The sequence below is a fragment of the Grampus griseus genome (assembly GCF_964374135.1).
Source record: "Grampus griseus genome assembly, chromosome: 1".
Taxonomy (NCBI): Eukaryota; Metazoa; Chordata; class Mammalia; order Artiodactyla; family Delphinidae; genus Grampus; species Grampus griseus.
In genome coordinates, this window is record NC_139017.1 from 52,235,206 (window position 1) to 52,256,107 (window position 20,902).

The window sequence follows — 20,902 nt, forward strand, 5'->3', positions numbered from 1 at the left end:
TTCTCTGATTTTCTTGTGTGTTTATGGTGGTGGTAAGATACATATTTGCTCACTGAAGGGTTGAGCTTGTCATTGGGACTACTGTGATTGTGCATTACATTCATGTATGAAAAGTGACGGACACAGATCTTATTCAACAAAATGTCAAATAATAGAACATGGCATTTGGGGGAATCCTTTTAATTAGACATTCGAGTATTGGTCTTTGGGTCGTCTGGGGGAGAATGACCAGTGGAGGGAAGGTCTACAGTGACATGTACCTTCCTGTCTCGATCCTTAGTCTTCTGCAGCCTCTGGTGCCATCCAGAGGCTCCTCTTGAAGCCTCGCAGCAGAGGTCTAAAAGCCTTCACAAACAGCAAGCAGTGAAGACCCAGGAAATCCTACAGAAATTCCCTCAAGTCAGAGAGGCCTCCTGCCTTCCAGCAAAGTAGAGGATGATTTCCTCCAATCCAAAAATAAAGAGGCATTCTTATTTTTCTGCAGTCTGGTCTTCTGGTGAGTCAGATGCTCCAGGCTCTAGTTAATTAGTATCTCAAGAGACAGCGGGGGCAAAGCCCACAGACGATGGCAGAAACATTCAGTCCCAGCTTCTGAGGCTTGTGTTGGAGGAAGAGGAACTGGAGCAGGAAGGGGTGGTGGGTGGAGAGTTGGGGCTTGTGATACAGTCCTTCTGCTCTGGTCCACAGCTAATCTAAAGGAAATTCCATGCCCTTTATTCACAAGTATTTACAGAAAACTGCGGCAACTAAGCTACAGTTATAGTCAAGTCTGTCGGGAAGGCTGATGTTCAAAATTAGGATTCTGTGGAGGTTCAGTGAGGTGACCAAGAGAAGGACGGGTCTCTGAAAATGAGACAAAAAATTAAAATAATTATATTTTCCCAAAAAAGATAAAAGAAAGCTCTCATCCTATGTACCCCCTAAGGCTTAGTATAATCTTTTTCTAGATTCCAGATATTCTGCCATCTAGGCTACTTCTCTTAGGAAACTCAATCATTCACTGAGCTTTTTGGGAGAGAGACGTTATCATATGACTTTTGTTTTCCTAGCAGGTCACATAGGGAATTGGCTCCATAAAGTCTGTAACATTTTTTCTAGCACTCGTGACTTCTGGTGATCCAGCAAAGCTGCAGTATCAGTACCACCTAGCAGCCAGTAATTGAATGTCATACATCCTGACATAGGTTCTGTCTAATTAGAACATTTCTATCCTGGAGGAAATGGAAATCTTCTTATGATCTCACTTTCTATTGTCGCTCTACTGCTATACCTGTCCCCTACTGCCAACACAATTTCCTGCATGGTTTGAACATTTAATACATGGTTAAAATGTGACTCATGATTATATAAAGAAAAGTCAAGCTTTATAGTCTTCCTTTTTCCCCTACTGTTCTATTTTCTTCAAAAATACTTTCGTAGATAACTTACCTTAAGGGCTTGGGTCAAATGCAGCATTTGTAAAAACTCCGTATGTTCCTAGGTGGCTAAAGAAGAGAAACACAAGGATGACCTGCCATATTATGCTTCGTCCTTGACCCCAGTCCTGCACATAGTTCCTGCAGAGACCATGGATTACCATCCCACCCCTGGAATTCTCTGCTTTTAGTGGGAAAGAGGAATAAAACCAAAGAGATTTTCAAGATCCCACTTAACAGCTCTGGGTAATTTGTGCTGCACTTTATACCCATGTTATTGTTGATGCTTTGGGTACTGAATACTTGCTGTGCCCCTGCTGCAGCTTCTTCTTGGTGAATTATAAAATTCCAGCCTTGATACTTGATCACGTGGCAATAGTTTTCAAAGAATGATAGTACTGCTCCCTATAGGCATTTTTTGATTTTCCTAATGATCGAGACTTACTATTGACATTTAAGCAGGGGCCATGGGTGCTGGATGTCCTAATATGCTTGGGGCGCAAAAGAATTCTCTTACACACTCCACATAACTTTAGAATAGCTACTCAACGTTCATGGAGGTGAAAAATCCCTGAGCCTGCAACTTAACTGCTTTACATATAAATATTAAATTTTTTGTGCATCTTTTAAAGTGTAATTGCCATGTGAATTAAGGGAAGATAATAACAGGTTTTCCAACTCTTTACCAGAGTTGTTCCTCATTTAAAAAAATCAGGTTGGTGTTGGCAATGGTTCTGATATTGCTTGAATCACTAACAGAATATTCCTCTCAGTTGACCTTTATGCTGTTGCCTTCATAGTGATTCTATTTGAATGAAGGTACAAGCATCTGACGACCCCATAGCATCTGCTAGTGTAGTGCCTCAGCTCTAGCATTTTATTTCCAAGTCACTTTCCCTTGTATTGCTCCTTTATATTATCATTAGGGCACCTATTGATTTTTTTTAAACACTATGAAGGGCTTCCCTCGTGGCGCAGTTGTTGAGAGTCCGCCTGCCGATGCAGGGGACGCGGGTTCGTGCCCTGGCCCGGGAAGATCCCACATGCCGCAGAGCGGCTGGGCCTGTGAGCCATGGCGCTGAGCCTGCGTGTCCAGAGCCTGTGCTCCACAACGGGAGAGGCCACAGCGGTGAGAGGCCCGCGTACCGTAAAAAACAAAAATTATGTATTGCTAGGACATATTATCTATATATTTTCAGAACTAGTCAAGGGGACATTGCCAAAGATTTGTTTCAAAAAGAGGTCATCTGTATAATCATTCTGACATACTACAGTGAATTAAAAAGTCAAACTAGAAAAACTTAATCATAAAACATTTCCATCTTACCTTTGAGGGTTCAAGGGGCTTTTTCCTTCATCTGAAATAAGCAAGAAGACACAGAAGATTGGTTTCAGAGTAAAAAATGAGATGAGGGAGAAAGGTCATCAGTGATAGGGATTATTGGGGAGAGTCAGCAGACTGATTTCCAGATGGGCTCATTATAAGAGACGTGTAGGGAACATCCCCTCCCTAAGAGGTGGGACCTGTTTTAGGCTAAATTGAACGTTCAACGATATGTAACTCCAGAGCGCGCTCATCTTTCTCCTCTTCCCTTTCAGTAACAACCTCTCCTCCTACCTCTGGTCCCTTCCTTCATCTTCTTCGCTACTCTTGGTTGTTGTTGAGACCATTGGTTCTCGAAACTCATTTCTTTGGCACTGGAGGCCCTCTATCCTTGCATCCTTTGTCACACTCCCTCAGTCATTATTTGGGCAAGCTAAGCGAGTAAGCAAATCCAACCCAACATAACAGTGGATGTTTTTCTCCCCGGATCACATATGTGATTGGAGGCCTCCTGTCTTAATCCAAGCAATGGACTCTGATAGTGGAAACTTTAAACATGGCAGCAGGTCTGTCAATCATCCCATGGGTAGATATAAAAGGAAAAGCATCTCATGCCTAAATACATTTAGAAAATATTAAGTGACATGAAGATGAACAAGTATATTTATTTATTACAGGGCATGACTGAGCCTTCAGTGTAATAATGAATGTGCACTTTGAATTTGCAGGGGAGGGACACAGTATGCAGCATTTTCCTAGTATTTGACCATAGAATCCTAGAAAGTTTAAAATCAAATTGGGACAGTTCAAGGGAAAATTCCTCATCTCCACAAATGAATTTATTTATTATAAAGATATTGGAGGATGGGTGGCTGCTGGTCCCTCTCCACGGTTCAGAGGGTTCCCTGGAAATGTCTCAAAACTAAAGAAAGAGCTTGGGGAAAATGCAGGAATAGGGTGATTCCTACATGGTAATGGAGATGAGGATTCAGGTCTTAGGAGCTCTCACCTCTGCCTTCCGGATTTGGTTAACCAAGCACAGATGTTGCATGGAGGGACTGGTTGTAGCTTTTTGGTCTTTAAGTAGTGTTATTGTTTGTCTATTGTCCTATTTACTCACTCACAGAAGAGTATATGAGGGAACATTAGAAAACCAGCCCAATGTGATGGTGGCTTTGTGAAGGGAGAGAGCATGAGAATAGGAAACAAGGGGTTCTTCCTCTGAGCAGTTAAAAATAGGTAGTGTGGGAGGGAGGGAGACACAAGAGGGAAGAGATATGGGGATATATGTATATGTATAACTGATTCACTTTATTATAAAGCAGAAACTAACACACCATTCTAAAGCAGTTATACTCCAGTAAAGATGTTAAAAAAAAAAATAGGTGTGGAAATCTCAATTCCATGAGAATGCTGGCAGGTACTTTTAACATAGCCACTTTCTGTTCCTGGATTTGAGCATCCCTGACCCCTCTGATACCCCCACTTACTTTCCATGAGGAAAGATGAAGAGACCCATTAGCTTATTAGAAGAGGATTGGCTTATTATTGGCTTCTCTTGTTGCAGAGCACAGGCTCTAGGCATGCGGGGTTCAGTAGTTGTGGCATATGGGTTCAGTAGTGTGGCGTGCGGGCTCTAGAGCACATGCTCAGTAGTTGTGGTGCATGGGCTTAGTTGCTCCGCGGCATGGGGATCTTCCCAGACCAGTACTCGAACCTGTGTCCCCTGCACTGGCAGGCGGATTCTTAACCACTGTATCACCAGGGAAGCCCCTTGTTTTCTTTTAATGCAAATGTTTTCAGACATGAACTACTGAAGTTGTCATTTCACTGCCCTGCCCCAAATCACATGAAAGAAGAAAATAAGGAGAATATTCTTTCCCATTTACCTTTCTGTCTGCAACGCTTTCTTAGCAGAGCCAGGAGTAGCCCACCCGTCACTAAACCTGTTGTAGAAGCCACTGCTCCACCAAAATAAGTCAAGGCTTCCTGGATAGTCAGTGGCCCTGCTGCAAAATAAACACATGCACGCGTGCAAGACATAAGAAGGGTATTGTGCAGAAGACCATCATTCCCCCAGGAGGTCCCCAAGAACTCTAAGATGTGAGATCAAGTAAGTCATCAAAGGTCCTGGCAGTGCTAACAACCCGGCACAAAAACATCTGGAAGTCATAAACCACTGCAACAGAATGGGATGCACGCAGGGCCTGATTTTCTTCCTAATGCTTAAATATCAAACGTAATTTCCAAAGGAGTCAGGGTAAGGACTCAATAAAAGGAATTAGATGATTAAATGGTAGACACAATAAATGGAAGTTTGGATAAACAAAGTAAACTTTGGGTAATTGTGGGGGGGGGCAATTGAACATTTTTATGTGATGAAAAGTAGTTACAACAAGCTGCTAGAGAAAAGAAATGAAAAAAAGGGAGGGGGATGACATAAACCTTACAAACAGATGGAGCTTAATTAAGGAAGATATACTGTATTTTTGGAGGTATATGTTAAACAAAGATCTTCTGAGATAATAAATCAGGATTCTGCACTAAATAACCTTCAGTTTAAAACATTTTGAAACTTCAAGATGTACTACACACAGATTATAAAGAAATGAGAGCATTCATTTCACAAACTGGAGCTTTGAAAAAGGAGTGGTGACTGTTTACACAGAGTCACTGAATTTGATTCCCACTGCTCTGCATGAGGTACAGAGATGCTGTCTGATTCATTGTGAAACAATTATTAAATGCAGGGGAAAACCCAGTGATGGAAAGCAACCACTGCCAGAAATACTCAGAGGAGAAGCACTGATTTCATTATTTTCCATATCAAAGCGACTTCCTAACCCAGATGAGAAATAAACCTTGGCACGCTGGCACGATAGCTGACCACTGGCCATTCTCTTGGCACACTGTTCTCGCTGAGCCGCTAAGTAAACGGCCCTCTGGGCAACGGAAGCTGCAGGTGGATCCATAGCTGAAATTTCCCCGAGGGTTGGAGCAGTTCATCACAATTGGCTCAGTCACGTGTAGCTTGGAGCATTTGACAGCTGCAGAAAAAAAGAAGGCAGGAAAAACAAACATATAGAATGAACATAAGAGAGATTATGGATTCATTTGAAACCTGGCTAGCATTGCCATTAGATGAGGTAGAATACAAAAGATCAGAAAGGAAATGAGCTACTTTTGACATTCCCACTAGCCCTTCCAGCATCACATGTACTAAGATATCCACTCAAAGATGATAGCCAAAGAACTAGGATGGGCACATAGTGGCAATTCAATAAATACCTGCCAGTGGATTGGTCGATCTTACCTACCAAAATACTATTTACAAAATTTTGCTTCTCAAGAATACTGTTGTCCTAAATGTCATTATTACTACCATTGACAATAAGCTGGCATGTCAGCACATATTTCTTAAAATAACAAGTGTTCAGCATAGCTGGCCTCTGGACGATTGAAAGAGGTAGAGACTTCCATACTCGTTAAACTATTTGTCAGGGAATTTCAGGCTATTCTCCTAAATTTGTGGATAGAAAACTAAATATAAGTCAAATTTAACTCAACTCAGGAGACTGAATTTAACTCAGGCAAATGTTATTGAGCAACAGTGACATTTGCAAAGCACTGTGCTGTGCTTCCTAGGGAATACAGTGATGAAGGAGACACAGTGCTTCGTGCAGAGGGCGATAGGTCTTCAAGAGGTATCAGTCATGATTTATCTTTTTATTTAGCTTCCAATTATGAAAATACGGAATATTTACACTGCCACATCATTAACAGAATTGTAACTTATATTTCACAATTCAGATAGCTGGTCTCGTGTTCAGCGTGTGTATTGTTCTAACACGTTTTGGACATTTACATATGTTTCCTCCTTTAGGTCTTTGAGTACCAGGGCACTACCTCGTGACATAAGGAAGGGGAAAAGTTGGTATGCTTCTTGCACATTGCTTCTAATTGGGATTGGTGTGGATTTCATGGAGGAGTTGACACTTGAAGGGGTCATTGGGGTTGGATGGGATTTCGACAGGCATGTACAGTGACTAGCTTGCTGGAAGAGAGCATCAGAACTGCCTGTTCCTTTTCACATTACCTCTGCATGCTGGAGCTCCTGCTGTCCATTGTCCAGAAGGTCTGCATCGGAGAGCACTATCTCCCATGAGTGTGAATCCAGCTTTGCATGCAAAGTGGCAAGTGGTATTCAAACCAAAGTTTCCCAGACGATGCTGACAGGACATTGTTCCTTGCTTTGGAGTGACGAGGGATGGGCATTGCACCTCTACAGTAGGAGCTGATACTATGTCTGTTGTGAGAAAATGTTTCAATTTAGAGCTCCCAATTAGAAGGAGCACAACAGAGTTAAGACTGACATGGGGGGCTTCCCTGGTGGGGCAGTGGTTGAGAGTCCACCTGCCGATGCAGGGGACACGGGTTCGTGCCCTGGTCCGGGAAGATCCCACATGCCGCGGAGCGGCTAGGCCCGTGAGCCACGGCCGCTGAGCCTGCACGTCCAGAGCCTGTGCTCCACAACGGGAGAGGCCACAACAGTGAGAGGCCCACGTACCACCAAAAAAAAAAAAAAAGACTGACATGGAATAACTGCCTTCCACTCCTTTCATAATCAGGGAGGTTCTAGCAATAGCTCCTTAAGGAAGTTAAGGAAAACTATTAAAATCAGGTATGGAAAACCAGATGAGAAAAATGATCTAAAATTGTCCTTGGAGAGATGATTCTCCTGGCCAGAAGAAGAAATTGGAGGTGGGGGGGGGTGGCATCAATGTTACTGATACTAAAAACAAAACAAAACAAAGGCAGAATAATTGGTGCAGAAATATAAGAATTCAGTAGAAAGAGAAATATGTATAGGCCAATTGCTTGCTCAGTGCTGCTTTTTTTTTTTTGTGGTACGCAGGCCTCTCACTGTTGTGGCCTCTCCCGTTGCGCGGGCTCAACGGCCATGGCTCACGGGCCCAGCCGCTCTGCGGCATGTGGGATCCTCCCGGACCGGGGCACGAACCCGCGTGCCCTGCATCGGCAGGCTGACTCCCAACCACGGCGCCACCAGGGAAGCCCATCAGTGCTGCTTTATTGGGAGGTGGTATTGTCTTCTGGCCAAAGGCCAGCATGAAATGTGAGGCGTGGATATTGCCACTGGCTGTCACTAACTTGCCACGTGGCAGAAAGATGGCAGTTGACCCCTCTCCACTTCAGTTCCTTGATCTGAAACACTGGACCGGTGACTACACCCCTAGTGCTCTCTCCTGGCGATGAAGCAATGGAAACCATTCAATCAACTCAACAGAGCTCTTTGAGACAAAGAGGCCACAATTACGAAAGATAATCCGTGCTTAAGAATCGGTGTTATCTTTTATTCACAAATGTGAAAAAGTCCTGTCACTCCTTATACATTTTTAAATCCAGGCTGTGTTTCCTAGACCCCAGTAGAAAACCCACTTCATGACAAGAAGTGGAGCTTTCACAGTAATAATGATATCATGTGTACCTGTCATATACTAAGAGTGTATATAAGTGTTTGTTATTTTTGTTGAGGAAATTTCCAGAAGAAGAGCTGTCCCGGCAAGTGTATCCTGTTTTACCGTCACAGGTCGGTCGGGGTGCTGTCCATCTTCCAGAAGCTGTGCATTCAACATGGCTGGACCCCTCCAGCTTAAAGCCCTCGTTACAGGAGAAATGGCAGGTGGAGCCAGCAGTGAATTCTCCGTGAGAGTCAGGACAATCCAGGCTTCCCCGCTCTGGGGCAGACAGTTCTGGACACTTGATGGCTGGAGAAGCAAATCAAGAACGTCACAATCTCCAAATTGATTTGGAAGCCCTGTTTTGCACCAAATTTATTCATTTTCAACAAATATTAACTACTTATTGAGCTCCCACTGTGTCAGGTGTTTTGCTAGGTAGCAGGCGTTTCACAATGAGCACAGCAGGTCATGAAGTACAAAGGGCAGGGGGAGGGACGGTGGGCTTGCAGAGAGGAGTATAGGAAGAAGTCAAGGATTTAGGCAGTCATCCTCAAGAATTCACAATTTCCTCCTCTTCTCTCTACACCTGCTGCTTTAGAGACCTCAGAGCCCCCCTCCCCCCCCCCAGCTCTCACTGTCCTATCTGTATAAATGCAGTCCAAGTTTTCACTTCTGTCCTTCCTCCTGCCTGAGGCTACTTCCGGTTAGATATCCTGCTGTCTCCACAGATTCAACACGTCTAAACCTGCAATGATCATCTTGGGTCCTAAACTACTGTTTCTTCCATTTGGATCCCCAGGCTTTTTTTTTTTTTTAACCACAGTTTCATGGCGCAGGAAAGCTCAAAACCTCCTGGTGAAGCTAGATTAGTTCCTGGGAAGTCCCTGAACTGACCTCATGTGTTCTTGCCTCTGGTTCTTGGCTCGCACTGCCCTAAATTTCTTTCAATTTTTACTGAATAAAATCCCACCCATCCTCTAGGATCCAAATGAACACAGCCTCTCTTAAGCCTCTGCTGATCACTGCATCCTGAAGTCTTCTCCTCTGAACGCATCAGTTTTTTCTTTGAACTCATATGGTGTCATATCACATGTCATCTCTTCCCTCTTCTCCTGGATAGAAAGCTCCTAAAACCCAAGAACCATAAGTCTTTGTGTCTCCCACAATTCACACTGCAGGATCTCAAGAGGTGGTGCTCAACCACCATATGCCAAGTGGATGTGGAATTTTTAATTTACTATTTCCCCAAAAAACTGTTTTGATAAGTTATTGCAGTTACCTATTTCTCTTAGGATCATGTCTTTCTCCCCACGAAGGTCTCTGACATAAGACTGTTATTTATCAACAAATATTGGATTATTGACAAACTGAGGGACTATTCTTTCTTTAAATCCAAGACTGAAAGCAATGCCTTGGTCAGATAAGGCTCATTTTGCTTAGCTATTTTGCTTTTAAAAAAAAACTCTTGAAGTCCTATGTAATGCCTCATGGAAAAGTGATGTATTGGCTTTTATGTATTGGCCCATGTGCTTTTTGGTGGCAGGCTATTCACTGAAGGATTGTGGATCCTTACTGTGTGAACCCATTCAGACAGCCAAAGTAACATACTGAATTTCAGTTTAGAACTCTCAAATTTTTGAGTAATTAATAAATCCATACCTCTCAGATCAATTCCACTTATCAAACATTTATTAAACATATCTCTTGGTGTAAGTCATAGACATTAAATCATTTATGAACATTTTCACTAAAATAACTTTTTCAGTATCTCCAAGAATTTCATATTTAAACCCAAGAAAATACATAATGTCAATTGCATGAGAGCAGGGACCTTGTCAGCTCTTTTCAACACTGTATCCCAGGCAACAGCGCCTGGCTTAAAGTAGGGGGTCCGAAAATATTTGTCAAATGAACGAATAAGTTAGCGCAATTTAATTTGGACTCATGCTAACAAGTATTTTTACATGGTGTGAAAAGAAACAAGAGGAGTTACTATTTTAAAAAATGGATTTAAGTATACAAAGTATACAAAGAGAATTATACAAAGAGTATAATATAGTATACAAAGAGAAAAAAGAGAATTACTACAAAAAAAAAGAGAATTACTACAGCATTAAATCTACTTGGAGGACATTGCTTTGGTCTCAATCTTTTTCTGACAAGCTTATAGATATAGCCTTTTGTAGCTAGGAAAGTCTCTCATCCTTCTTCTGTAAACATGAACCTTGTTGAATCTAAGGACTAACTTGTGTAAGGAAGCATGTTTTCCTGTCTGAGGGGCAGCTTTGGTGAGGTTCATGGAAGCCTAGCCCAGAACGGGCAAGTGGTGGGCACTCAGCAAACATGGGCTGAATTAAATTTGTGGAGCTGTCAAGGAAGTTGTTGGAGTGAAGGGGCCTAGTGCGGATGTAGAGGAAGAGATTTTTACTAAGGAATGACCTCTGTGGGTAACTTTAAAAAGTAGTCATACTCTTGAGCCTCCTCTAAAATTTTACCAAAACCTGAGTCATTACAAGAAGAATAGAAAATGGATAAGGGTTGCTTTTATCACCATGCTTAATGCTCTGTATTTGTGGACTTAAAGGCCGTGCTGCCTACTGGAAAGGTCTTCGTTGATATTTTTCTGTAATCCATGAAGTAGCTGTACATGATTGCCTGTGACTTCATGAACTATTGGGATCATCAGCACTCTATTATTATCTTATGACATATTTAGTTAATTCTCTGTTTCTTTGTATTATCTCTTTTTACTTGAGTTGGATACAGTTTTGTCAAGATTTTTTGGAAAGAAGATGTATCATAAATAATAAATTTAATTGAGTTGGCTGTTCTAAACTCAAATTTTAAAAATAAAGGCTAGGAATCTTCATGGAGTCAGAGAAATGTTGGGGGAGTGGAGAAATAAAACAGGCCAGAGCTTAGAGGGTACCAGTTTGCTATATTTTAGAACTTGGATGAGCAAGGATGTGGCAGAAGGGCAGAGCTAGGATTGGGATTTGAAACCAGGACCCATCCCTCCCCGTCAAGGTGAGGTTGGTCATTAGCAGTTGGATCCAGCAGCCAAACATGGTCTCCAGAGGGCCAATGACAAAGTGATTGGGAAAACAGTAATCTGTGTCAGGATAGTGGCTCAACAGGTGGTGACATGGGGGACACAGAAACCGGATATAAGCAATTCAGCACTTCTTAGGTTCAGGGAAAGGAATTCAGGTCCTTGCGGGGGGCGGGCAAAGGCTAGGAGGAGACTGGAAAATACAGGCAGAGCTCAGGTCTTAGAGAGACCAGGAAACTGGCGTTCTAACGAAAGGGGAAATATCTGTGGACCTACTCAAAAAATGGAACCTCACATTGTGCTGTGAAGCAGGAGACTCAGCATTGCACCTGCCACACCACCCCTCCTTATTTGGTGGCCCTCAAGCCCCTATGATATAGCCCAGGACTCTGAAAAACACCATGTGAAAAATCAAGGTTCAGTGCTGAAGGGTTAAAAATTCATGGACTCAGGCATATGGGCAAAGAAGAGGAACTATGTGCCTAAATCTAGAGAATACATTTAGAGAATGAGGTAGAAACACAGGTACCAAAGCCAGAGCTAATGATCAGGGGCACACAGGGTTGACAGTTCCAAAGCCCATAGTTGACGAAAGCTGCTGCCCATGGTCAAGTTTGGTTCTAGACACTGGGCAGGGCTAGGCCTGAAGGGTGGTGGGCAAATGCCACCTCGTGTGGAGAAAAGGAGGTGGCAAGGAGTGAGGGGAAGTGGGGGCTTCAGAGATTACAGATTTAACAACCATGTTGATTGCACATATGATTTAAACTTTAGTGAGATGTTTCTTAGGGATTTTTTATTCTTTAGCTTTAAAACAGAATGTGGAAAAACAGAGCTTATGATAGATGCCCATGGAATAAACAAACGAGTGATTGAGAAATAAGTGACGAAGCCCTAATGATATCAGCCATGAATGTTCTAGATTCCTCCGGTGGCTTGTAGTATATCTTTTTAACAGCGGGTGATAGCATTTTATGTCCTTTAGTCTACAGAATTCGTGTCCAGGGAAGAGACCTCAGAGTTGTTGTTGTTGTTTTTTTACATCGTTATTGGAGTATAATTGCTTTAAAATGTTGTGTTAGTTTCTGCTGTGTAGCAAAGTGAATAAGCTGTATGTGTACATATATCCCTATACCCTCTCCCTCTTGCGTCTCCCTCCCACCCTCCCTATCCCACCCCTCTAGGTGGTCACAAAGCACCGAGCTGATCTCCCTGTGCTATGCGGCTGCTTCCCACTAGCTATCTATTTTACATTTGGTAGTGTATATATGTCCATGCCACTCTCTCACCTCATCACAGCCTCCCCTCCCCGCCATGTCCACAAGTCCATTCTGTATGTCTGCGGCTTTATTCCTGTCCTGTCCCTAGGTTCATTAGAACCATTTTTTTTTAAGATTCCATTCATATGTGTTAGCATACGGAGACCTCAGAGTTGATCTTGTCCACTCCTCTCCTTTTGGAATTGAGAAAATCAAGGGTGTGACGTGATTTACATGGTCCATGACTCCATGGAAGAGCAATACAGGTCTTCTTTGGATATTAATCTAGTGCTCATTCCACGAGAAGGAATAAGTATTTAGCTCTTTTCACTAATAGATTTCTATCGACATATTTTCTCATTTGATCCCTCTCATTCTCTCATTTGATCACTCATTTCGGCAACTAGACAAAAGCAGTGGAAAAGAGTAAATTTACAAGTGACTGACCTGGGATTTAGAAACCTGCCACTGTGTGGCAGTGTAGTGTAGTGTTGTGGTAAGAGCTCTGGCCCTGTAATCAGGCTAGACCTGGGCTTGAATCCTAGCTCCTTACTTCCTATCTATTAGATCTCTGCCAGCTATTTAGCTTCCATTTCCTCATCTTTAAAACGGGGAGAGTGACAACCATGTTAAGGATAGTTGTGTGGACTGAATGCAAAAATGCATATGAAATAGCTGGTACTTATTTACACAAGCAATAAAAATTAGCTATTACTGCTGGTATAGTACACAGAACAATAGAACAATGGCAACTTTTGAAAGTAAACGTGAGCTATAAATTAATCAATTCATAAACTTCTATTTTAGAGTATACTATATACTAGGTAGGTGTCAGTCAGATGTTTCGGGGGAATCAAAGACCCTTGCCTTTGAGGATCTACTAATTCCTTGTCAATAGGGCTTGAGCTTGAATAAATTTAACCAGTAAATGATAAGCTTCGATTCAACAGATACTTGTCACACACCTACTTTTTTTTCTGTCTAGTTGCTGCAGGAAATACAAAGGTGAATGCGGCACAGTTGCTGCCCTCAAGGAGCTCCTAATCCATATAGAAGTTGAGCAAGGAGAAACATACACCAATAGTTAGACTGTGAGATCCTTGAGGGGTTGGGATGAAATCACATCCACCCCTGAGTAAGCTCAGTGTCTGGGGCTTAGTAGTGCTCAGCAAAGGTGGATGTGGGAATGAATGAGTAAGAGCATAGTAGAAAAATTCTTTATGATGAAGTAAAAGTCCCAGTCACATAGCTGAACTTCATCACTTACTAATAGTGTGAATTTTGACAAGTTACATAATCTCTGAGCCTCTATTTTCTCATCTGTAAAATAGAGACAATACTGCCTGTCCTCATTATTTTAGAATTGTAATAAACATCAAATATCACAGTGACACTAAAACACGTTATAAAACTATGAAATGTTTAAAATTATTATTATAAGACTATTCAGAGAAGACTTTCCTGGTGGCGCAGTGGTTAAGAATCCACGTGCCAACGTAGGGGACATGGGTTCAAGCCCTGGTCCGGGAAGATCCCACACGCTGCAGAGCAACTAAGCCCGTGCACCACAACTACTGCCTGAGCTCTAGAGCCCGCGAGCCACAACTACTGATCCTGCGAGCCACAACTACTGAAGCCCGTGCACCTAGAGCCCACGCTCTGCAACAAGAGAAGCCACCGCAGTGAGAAGCCCGCGCACCGCAACGAAGAGTAACCCCCATTCGCCATGACTAAAGAATGCCCGTGCGCAGCGATAAAAACCCAATGCAGCAAATAAAGTTATATTAAAAAAAAAGAATATTCAGAGAGAGAGAGAAAAGCTTTTGGTCTAGATCGTTATGCTTTGTGGAGAAACCTTCCTTTAGCTTAGGAACAGGTTTACATGAATTGCTGATGATCCTTCATTCTACACGGTTACTTGAGAAGCTGTGAGAGAGGATAGACCCGTGGTCCTACCGTCACACGTTGGTGGGGAATCTGTCCAGCGTCCAGATGGAGTACAGTCCAATCTTTCCGGTCCAGATAAAGAGAATCCCTCATCACAGGTGAACTGGCATGTGGTCTTATAACTGGAATCTCCAAGAGGCTGGACACAGGTCTTTGTTCCATTCTGAGGGTTTGGGAGAGGTGCGCAGGTAACGGCTGCCGTGGGCATGGCCGAGGAGGAGAGAGGAGGTTGTTTTAGAACACAGCAACTTAAATCAGTGTGTGTGTGTGTGTGTGTGTGTGTGTGTGTGTGTGTGTGTGTGTGTCCGTCCTTAACATACCGGGGCAGCATGGGGTTAGAAATGATTGTTTGAATTTCATGGTGCTTTGTCACCCGGTAGAAGTCTTGTACGTGTGAAATAGCAGCAGTTGACAGTGGACTGGTATCCTGAAATGCTCACCGCCAAAGAGCTTTAGAGGTGATTTAAAAGGGAGTTGGTTCTTTGTTGGGAAAGATAGTGATGCAGCTCATGTTAGTTGCCCCTGGACAGGAGAAGGACTGGCTGCTTCCTTGATACCTTCTTCAGAGATAGACCTAATCACCTTGCCATAAAACAATGACAAGTGATTGGAAATAGGGAAATGGAGTAAAATACTCTTTCCCCTTCCAGAAGTTCCTTCCCCCAACCAAGTGGTGGAAAGAATCTGGGTCCAAAGCCTGCCTCTGTTACTTACTAGCAATGAATCTCTGGACAATAAGCTTTCTGAATCTCAGTTGCTTCATCTATGAAATGGGAGAAAAAACAATCCTTGCCTTGCAGGGATCCTCAGTTATACAAAATAATAAGTTAACTAAATCATAGGCAAAAATTAAATTAAAAAATATTTTAACAATCATGACACAAAGTAGGCACATAATGTAACTGGCCATCTGCAGATGCTCTTCCCACCAGTCTCATCCTACAATGACCAGCCCCAGATGACACTACTTGTTCACCTATAAAAAACAGTAAATAAGATCTCACAGTGCTTTGCCACAGCTTATCCATGTGGAGTTTGTGGTGCTAGAGGACTTGATTTGGTTGGAGATCATGCTCTGTGACTATTGGCAAGTCACTTAACCTCTCTGAACCTCAATATGTTCACCTTTAAAATGTGGAGAATAGCATTAAATAGCTCCCAGGATTTTTACAAGGCTAAAAAGTGAAAACACTCTGTATGCAAATGTTAATGGCTGCCAAGATGTCCCTCAGCCAATTAGTGAAATAAAACTCAGATTAAACGTATTGGCGTTAAAAAATGAAGGCTAAAGGCTAAGAGAACACATGGTTTCGGGTGTTTCTTCTTCAGTTTGGCCTGATTGGGTAGTGTATGGTTTTAGACCAGAGGCAGTGGTGGTGTGGGTGAACCTAGGGCCATTTCCACTGATTTGAACTGCTTGAGGTCTTGAGAGCATTTTCTATTTCTCTTTCTCGCTCTTCCCTTCCTCCCTTCTCCTTTCCAGCTACATTTCACCCCCAACCTCCCAATCTCATTCCTTGGTCGAAAGACCTAGTTCTTTTCTGCCACTTGAAAAGTCTTTCTGTATTCAGTGTGGGAGTGGTGGGTAAGGGAGAGCAGGCAAGTCAAGCAGCCTATAAACTGTAAGGACAAATTGGGAGGGTGTTGGTACCATGAGTCCGTTTGCAGCTCTTTTGTGGCCTTGCCTTCTGATAGCTCGGGTGGGGATACAGGGGCAAGGGGGACCTTGCAAAGGGAAATTGAGAACACCCTCTCAAGAGCATTACAACAGCTTGTGAGTGCAAGCCTCGTGGTACCTTCCTGCACAGACCGCATTTGGGTATTTCACTTGATGCTTGCCCGGCAACAAGAGGAGAAAGTTCAGTCAGAGTAAACAAAGAACTAAAAGCGGAAGGGAAGTGGAAGGTCACAGGAAGCCATGGTGAGCGTGAGCCTCCTTGCTGTGAAACACCCACAGATGGGCCAGTGTGGGGCAATGAACTGCAATCTGTGCCCTGAACAGCCCAGGGTTGTGCGGAAGGGTGCTAAGCATTGTAACACCCTCCTCAGGGACTCCAAGTTCTTCCCCAAAGCTGTGTGGACTTTGTAGTATATTCAGCCTTCAGTGCAGCCCAGGTAACAGCTGAAGAGCCAAGGCCACAAGCCTCACCTTGGTCTCTGCAGACCCAGCTCAGAAGGTGTGCTCATCCCTAGCCCCTGTGGCTTGCCATGCTCTCTTGTGCCTGGGGCTAAAGGACATGCAGTTCTATTGAGTTGGTCAGCCCCTTCGTTCGTTCGTTCGTTCACTCACTGTTGACCTAATTTAACAGTAGTGTGTACGTGTGTGTGCATGTGTGTGCTTGTGTGTGACCTGAATAGCAAGTGGTTTCCTTTTTATTAAAAACATGTTTCTGCCTGCTTTCACTCCTGTTGGAAGTGGGTACGAAGTGAAAAGCAAAGGCAAACAATGCAGAATTGGCTGGTATTTTACCTACCTAATTTTATTATTAAAATTGTATATATATGCATCATAAAAATACTAATCACATGGAGGAAAGAGTGGGAAAATATTGGAAGAATTCATACAAGAAGGGAGAAACATAACCAGTGTCTGTTTTAGGGTTGGGTATTTGGGGGAGGTATTTAAGAGGATTTTTTTGTTTCTCTATTTCCTTATTTTTCTGTAGCTTTTATAAATAAAAATGTTATTTTTTAAAAATCAGTATTTGCGGGCTTCCCTGGTGGTGCAGTGGTTGAGAGTCCACCTGCCGATGCAGGGGACACGGGTTCGTGCCCCAGTCCGGGAAGATCCCACATGCCGCGGAGTGGCTGGGCCCGTGAGCCATGGCCGCTGAGCCTGCGCGTCCTGAGCCTGTGCTCTGCAACAGGAGAGGCCACAACAGTGAGAGGCCCGTGTACCGAAAAAAAAAAAAAAAATCAGTATTTGCCATAAATATAAGTAAATAATTGGATACACGGAGTAGAGAAAGGAATGGGGAGTATAAAAAGCATACATCTGTCCTTCAGTTCCTAAACGCAGATGATTAAAACCAGTTCTATTCCACACAATAACTGCCTTTACTTTATATCAAGTGTAATGCAGACAAATATGCTTATGCTGAATATATATATACTTTGCTTCCTCTGAGAGTCCTGTTGACCTTTTGCATGTACAGATTAGTTTCTTCCTCTTTTCATCAGTCTTCACTTTATCCTAAGTGGATTTCTCCAGTCTTAACACAGATCTTGGAGGATGTTTGCAGCCAGGCACCTGTAAATTCTGCCCCTCCCATTCCACTATTAAACCCGGGAGCTACCCCCCATTCCACCATTGTACTCTGTGGTTCCTAGGAGCAAAGAGCCAGGTCAGTCTTGGAACAGCCATCCTGAGGCTAGCTCTTCCCTCTGGCCTTCTTTCCAGAATCTATCTTCAGCCAAGGGAGAACAGTCCACCTGGTTCATGATAGGAGCCTTCATGTCCTGGGAAAGGCCCCAGGACAGAGCTGGCAACAGGCCACCATCACACCCCCCTGCCACCTTCCTGTTGCCAGACATCCTGTCGCTTGTGGTACCTGCCTAGCCCCTGAAGGCATTTGCATTTTGGATCCCTGGGTTACGTGATGACAGTGTTTATTCATTTTCCAGTCCATGTCAAGTTTCTGTCCCCTAGACAGTTACCACCTTTAAAATACAGCTTTTTAAAATAAGCCTACAGTTTATTTCCAAGACACTGGAAAGAATTCATTTTACCTTGGCATTCTGGAAAAGGAGCATTCCAGTTCCCCGTATCCAAGCATTGCAGCACACTTGCTCCCACCAGGAGAAAGCCCTCATCACAGGTGAAGCTGCAGGTCGACTGGTACCTAAAGGCACCAAAGGGATGGGAGCAGTTCACCTGGGCCTTGTTTGAGGCTGGAAGATACTGGCACTGCAACGCTAAGGAGTGAGGAAGTGAGAAAGTAAGGGAGTGAGGAAAGTAATAAACAAGTACTCATTGATTTCCACCCCTTAACTCTTTCTAGTGCCAACAAGCGGGATTTCTGAATTGGGCATGTTTAACCTGGAGGACGAGAAAAGTGTCATATAATCCCAATGCCACATGAAGGACTTTAGGAGGAAATGTTGAGCCATCGTTAAGCATTTGGCAATATGTATTCATAGTTTTAAAAATATCGTACTTTTGGACCCAAGAATCTATGCTAAGTATGTAACAAGATGCATATCAAAAATCAGTTCAGAGAATTTTTATCATGATATTATTTGTGAGAGCAAAATATCGAAAATGAACATAAATGCCACTAATTAGAGGCCGAAAATTAACTATCGTGGATCCATGAAAGGAATATGATATATTTCACCTTGGAAAGATATGGGCGGTGTCTCAATGCACAATGTCAAGTGAAAAAACAGGATAAAAATTATATATACGCCATGATCTCAATCATATAATGCAGATGGCCATAAATGGAGAGAACACATGTATTCTATATATATTAAGTCTTTTCTCATTTTTAAAAGGGGAGCAATAGTTTTAACTACCTCATGGAGTTCGACTAAAATGCTCAATAAATATTATCTAGTATTATTATTACTCATAGCAGTAGTAGCAGCAGCAGTAGTAGCAATAGTAGCAGTAGTCTTAAAATCCTTATAGCTATGCATCAGATGCAGACCTTGAGTGTCAGAGTGGAAAACGCTAGGAAGGCCTACCAGGGGAGTTATTGAAACCACAGATCTAGATGCTTAAGAGAACAGTCAATTCTCTCTTTGGGGTGATTAGACATTTACCTGACTGGAGACAAGAATGTCTCCAGTGACCCCTAAAGACCCTCTCCTTTCAAGCATGTCAAAGGGCTCTCTGTGTCTTTGTCTCTCAGACAGTACCTTCCCAGTACATCCCATTCCGCTCGCTAAGCGTCACCATCACGTTGTATGATGATCTATTCCGCTACTGCCTCACTTTTTTTTTCAATTTTTTAACTGTAGTAAAATACACATAGCATAAAACTTATCTTTTACCACTTAACCATTTCTAAGTGTACCTTCCAGTGGGATTAAGTACATTTCTGTGCAACTATCACCACCATCCATCTTTAGAACATTTAACAGCAACTACCTATTCCTCCTCTAGGCCCCAGCAACAGCCATTCCACTTTCTGTCCCAGTGATTCTGACTACTCTAAGTACCTCCTATATGTGGAATCATTCAGTACTTGTCTTTGTGTGATTGGCTTACTACACTCAGCATAATGTCCTTGGGATTCATCCACGTTGTAGCATATGTCAGAATTTCCTTCCTTTTTAAGGCTGAATAATATTCCATTGTATGTATGTATATACCACGTTTTTCTTATCCATTCATCTCTGATGGACACTTGGGTTGCTTCCACATTTTAACTGTTATGAATAATGCTGCTATGAACATGGGTGTATACATCTCTCTTCAAGACACTACTTTCAAACCACTGCCTCATTTTAAAATCAGGTATACTTAGACCCAGGGGTCACATAAATTGCTTGGGATCTCACATGAAATGCCAATATTTTCATTCCTGGGACATAAATTCTGTGTGGGGTACCTCTTGTAAAAAAAAAAAAAATCTTCGTGATTTCCCTATATCTCAGTTCTTCAAGAGCAAAATATTGAGAACATGAACTATTTAAAGGAGATCACTTTGTAAAATCAGATCAGAGACATATGATTTACAAGGTAATGTTATGATCATTATTTTACCTACATTTGTAAAGCTCATAGCAGTTTTTTAAATAAATGTATTATTTTATTTTATTTATTTTTGGCTGCGTTGGGTCTTCGTTGCTGTGCGCAGCCTTTCTTTAGTTGCAACGAGCGGGGGCTACTCTTCGTTGTGGAGCATGGGCTCTAGGCGCCCAGGCTTCAGTAGTTGTGGTGTGCGGGCTCAGTAGTTGTGGCTTGTGGGCTGTAGAGCGCAGGCTCAGTAGTTGCGGCTCACAGATTTAGTTACTCTGTGGCATGTGGGATCTTCCCGGACCAGAAATGGAACCTGTGTCCCCTGCATTGGCAGATGGACTCTTAACCACTGTGCCACAAGGGAAGTCCCTTGTAGCATTTTTAAGCTTGCATTTACACACACTAATCCACAACCACTAGTGAGGCGGGTAAGGGAGATAATAGTACTCTTATTTTGCAGGTGACACTGAGTTTTAGAGAGACCAAAAGCTTGTTGCCAGGAAATGACAGAACTGGACTAAATGTCTTGTCATTACCCTTCCACTGTTCCATGCTGTTCCTCATGCATAATTCCTTCCTCCCAGCCCCCCCTCCTTCATGCCAACTCACGACATCCATGTCAGTCCATGCAGCCCTCGCCTTGCGTTTCAGGATACCGTGATGAACACATGCCTAAGACTGCCCTCACTCACCACTTCATCCCGAGTGGCCACACAAAGGGCCTGGCACATAATAGAGT

At 42.9% G+C, this 20,902-nt stretch overlaps 1 protein-coding gene across 1 annotated transcript in view; it reads right to left on the reverse strand.

The window, feature by feature from the left end:
• Window positions 1–206: 206 nt before the first annotated feature.
• SELP (selectin P) overlaps window positions 207–20,902 on the reverse strand; it is a gene marked incomplete at its 5' end in the record, with an annotated part of 31,042 nt that continues 10,346 nt past the window's right edge. Inside the window, 9 exon segments of the mRNA XM_082654761.1 lie at window positions 207–843; window positions 1,429–1,484; window positions 2,743–2,773; window positions 4,629–4,748; window positions 5,601–5,786; window positions 6,836–7,045; window positions 8,340–8,525; window positions 14,484–14,669; window positions 18,204–18,389. Coding sequence (XP_082510887.1) covers window positions 1,430–1,484; window positions 2,743–2,773; window positions 4,629–4,748; window positions 5,601–5,786; window positions 6,836–7,045; window positions 8,340–8,525; window positions 14,484–14,669; window positions 18,204–18,389 — 1,160 coding nt within the window. The 3' untranslated portion in view covers window positions 207–843; window position 1,429.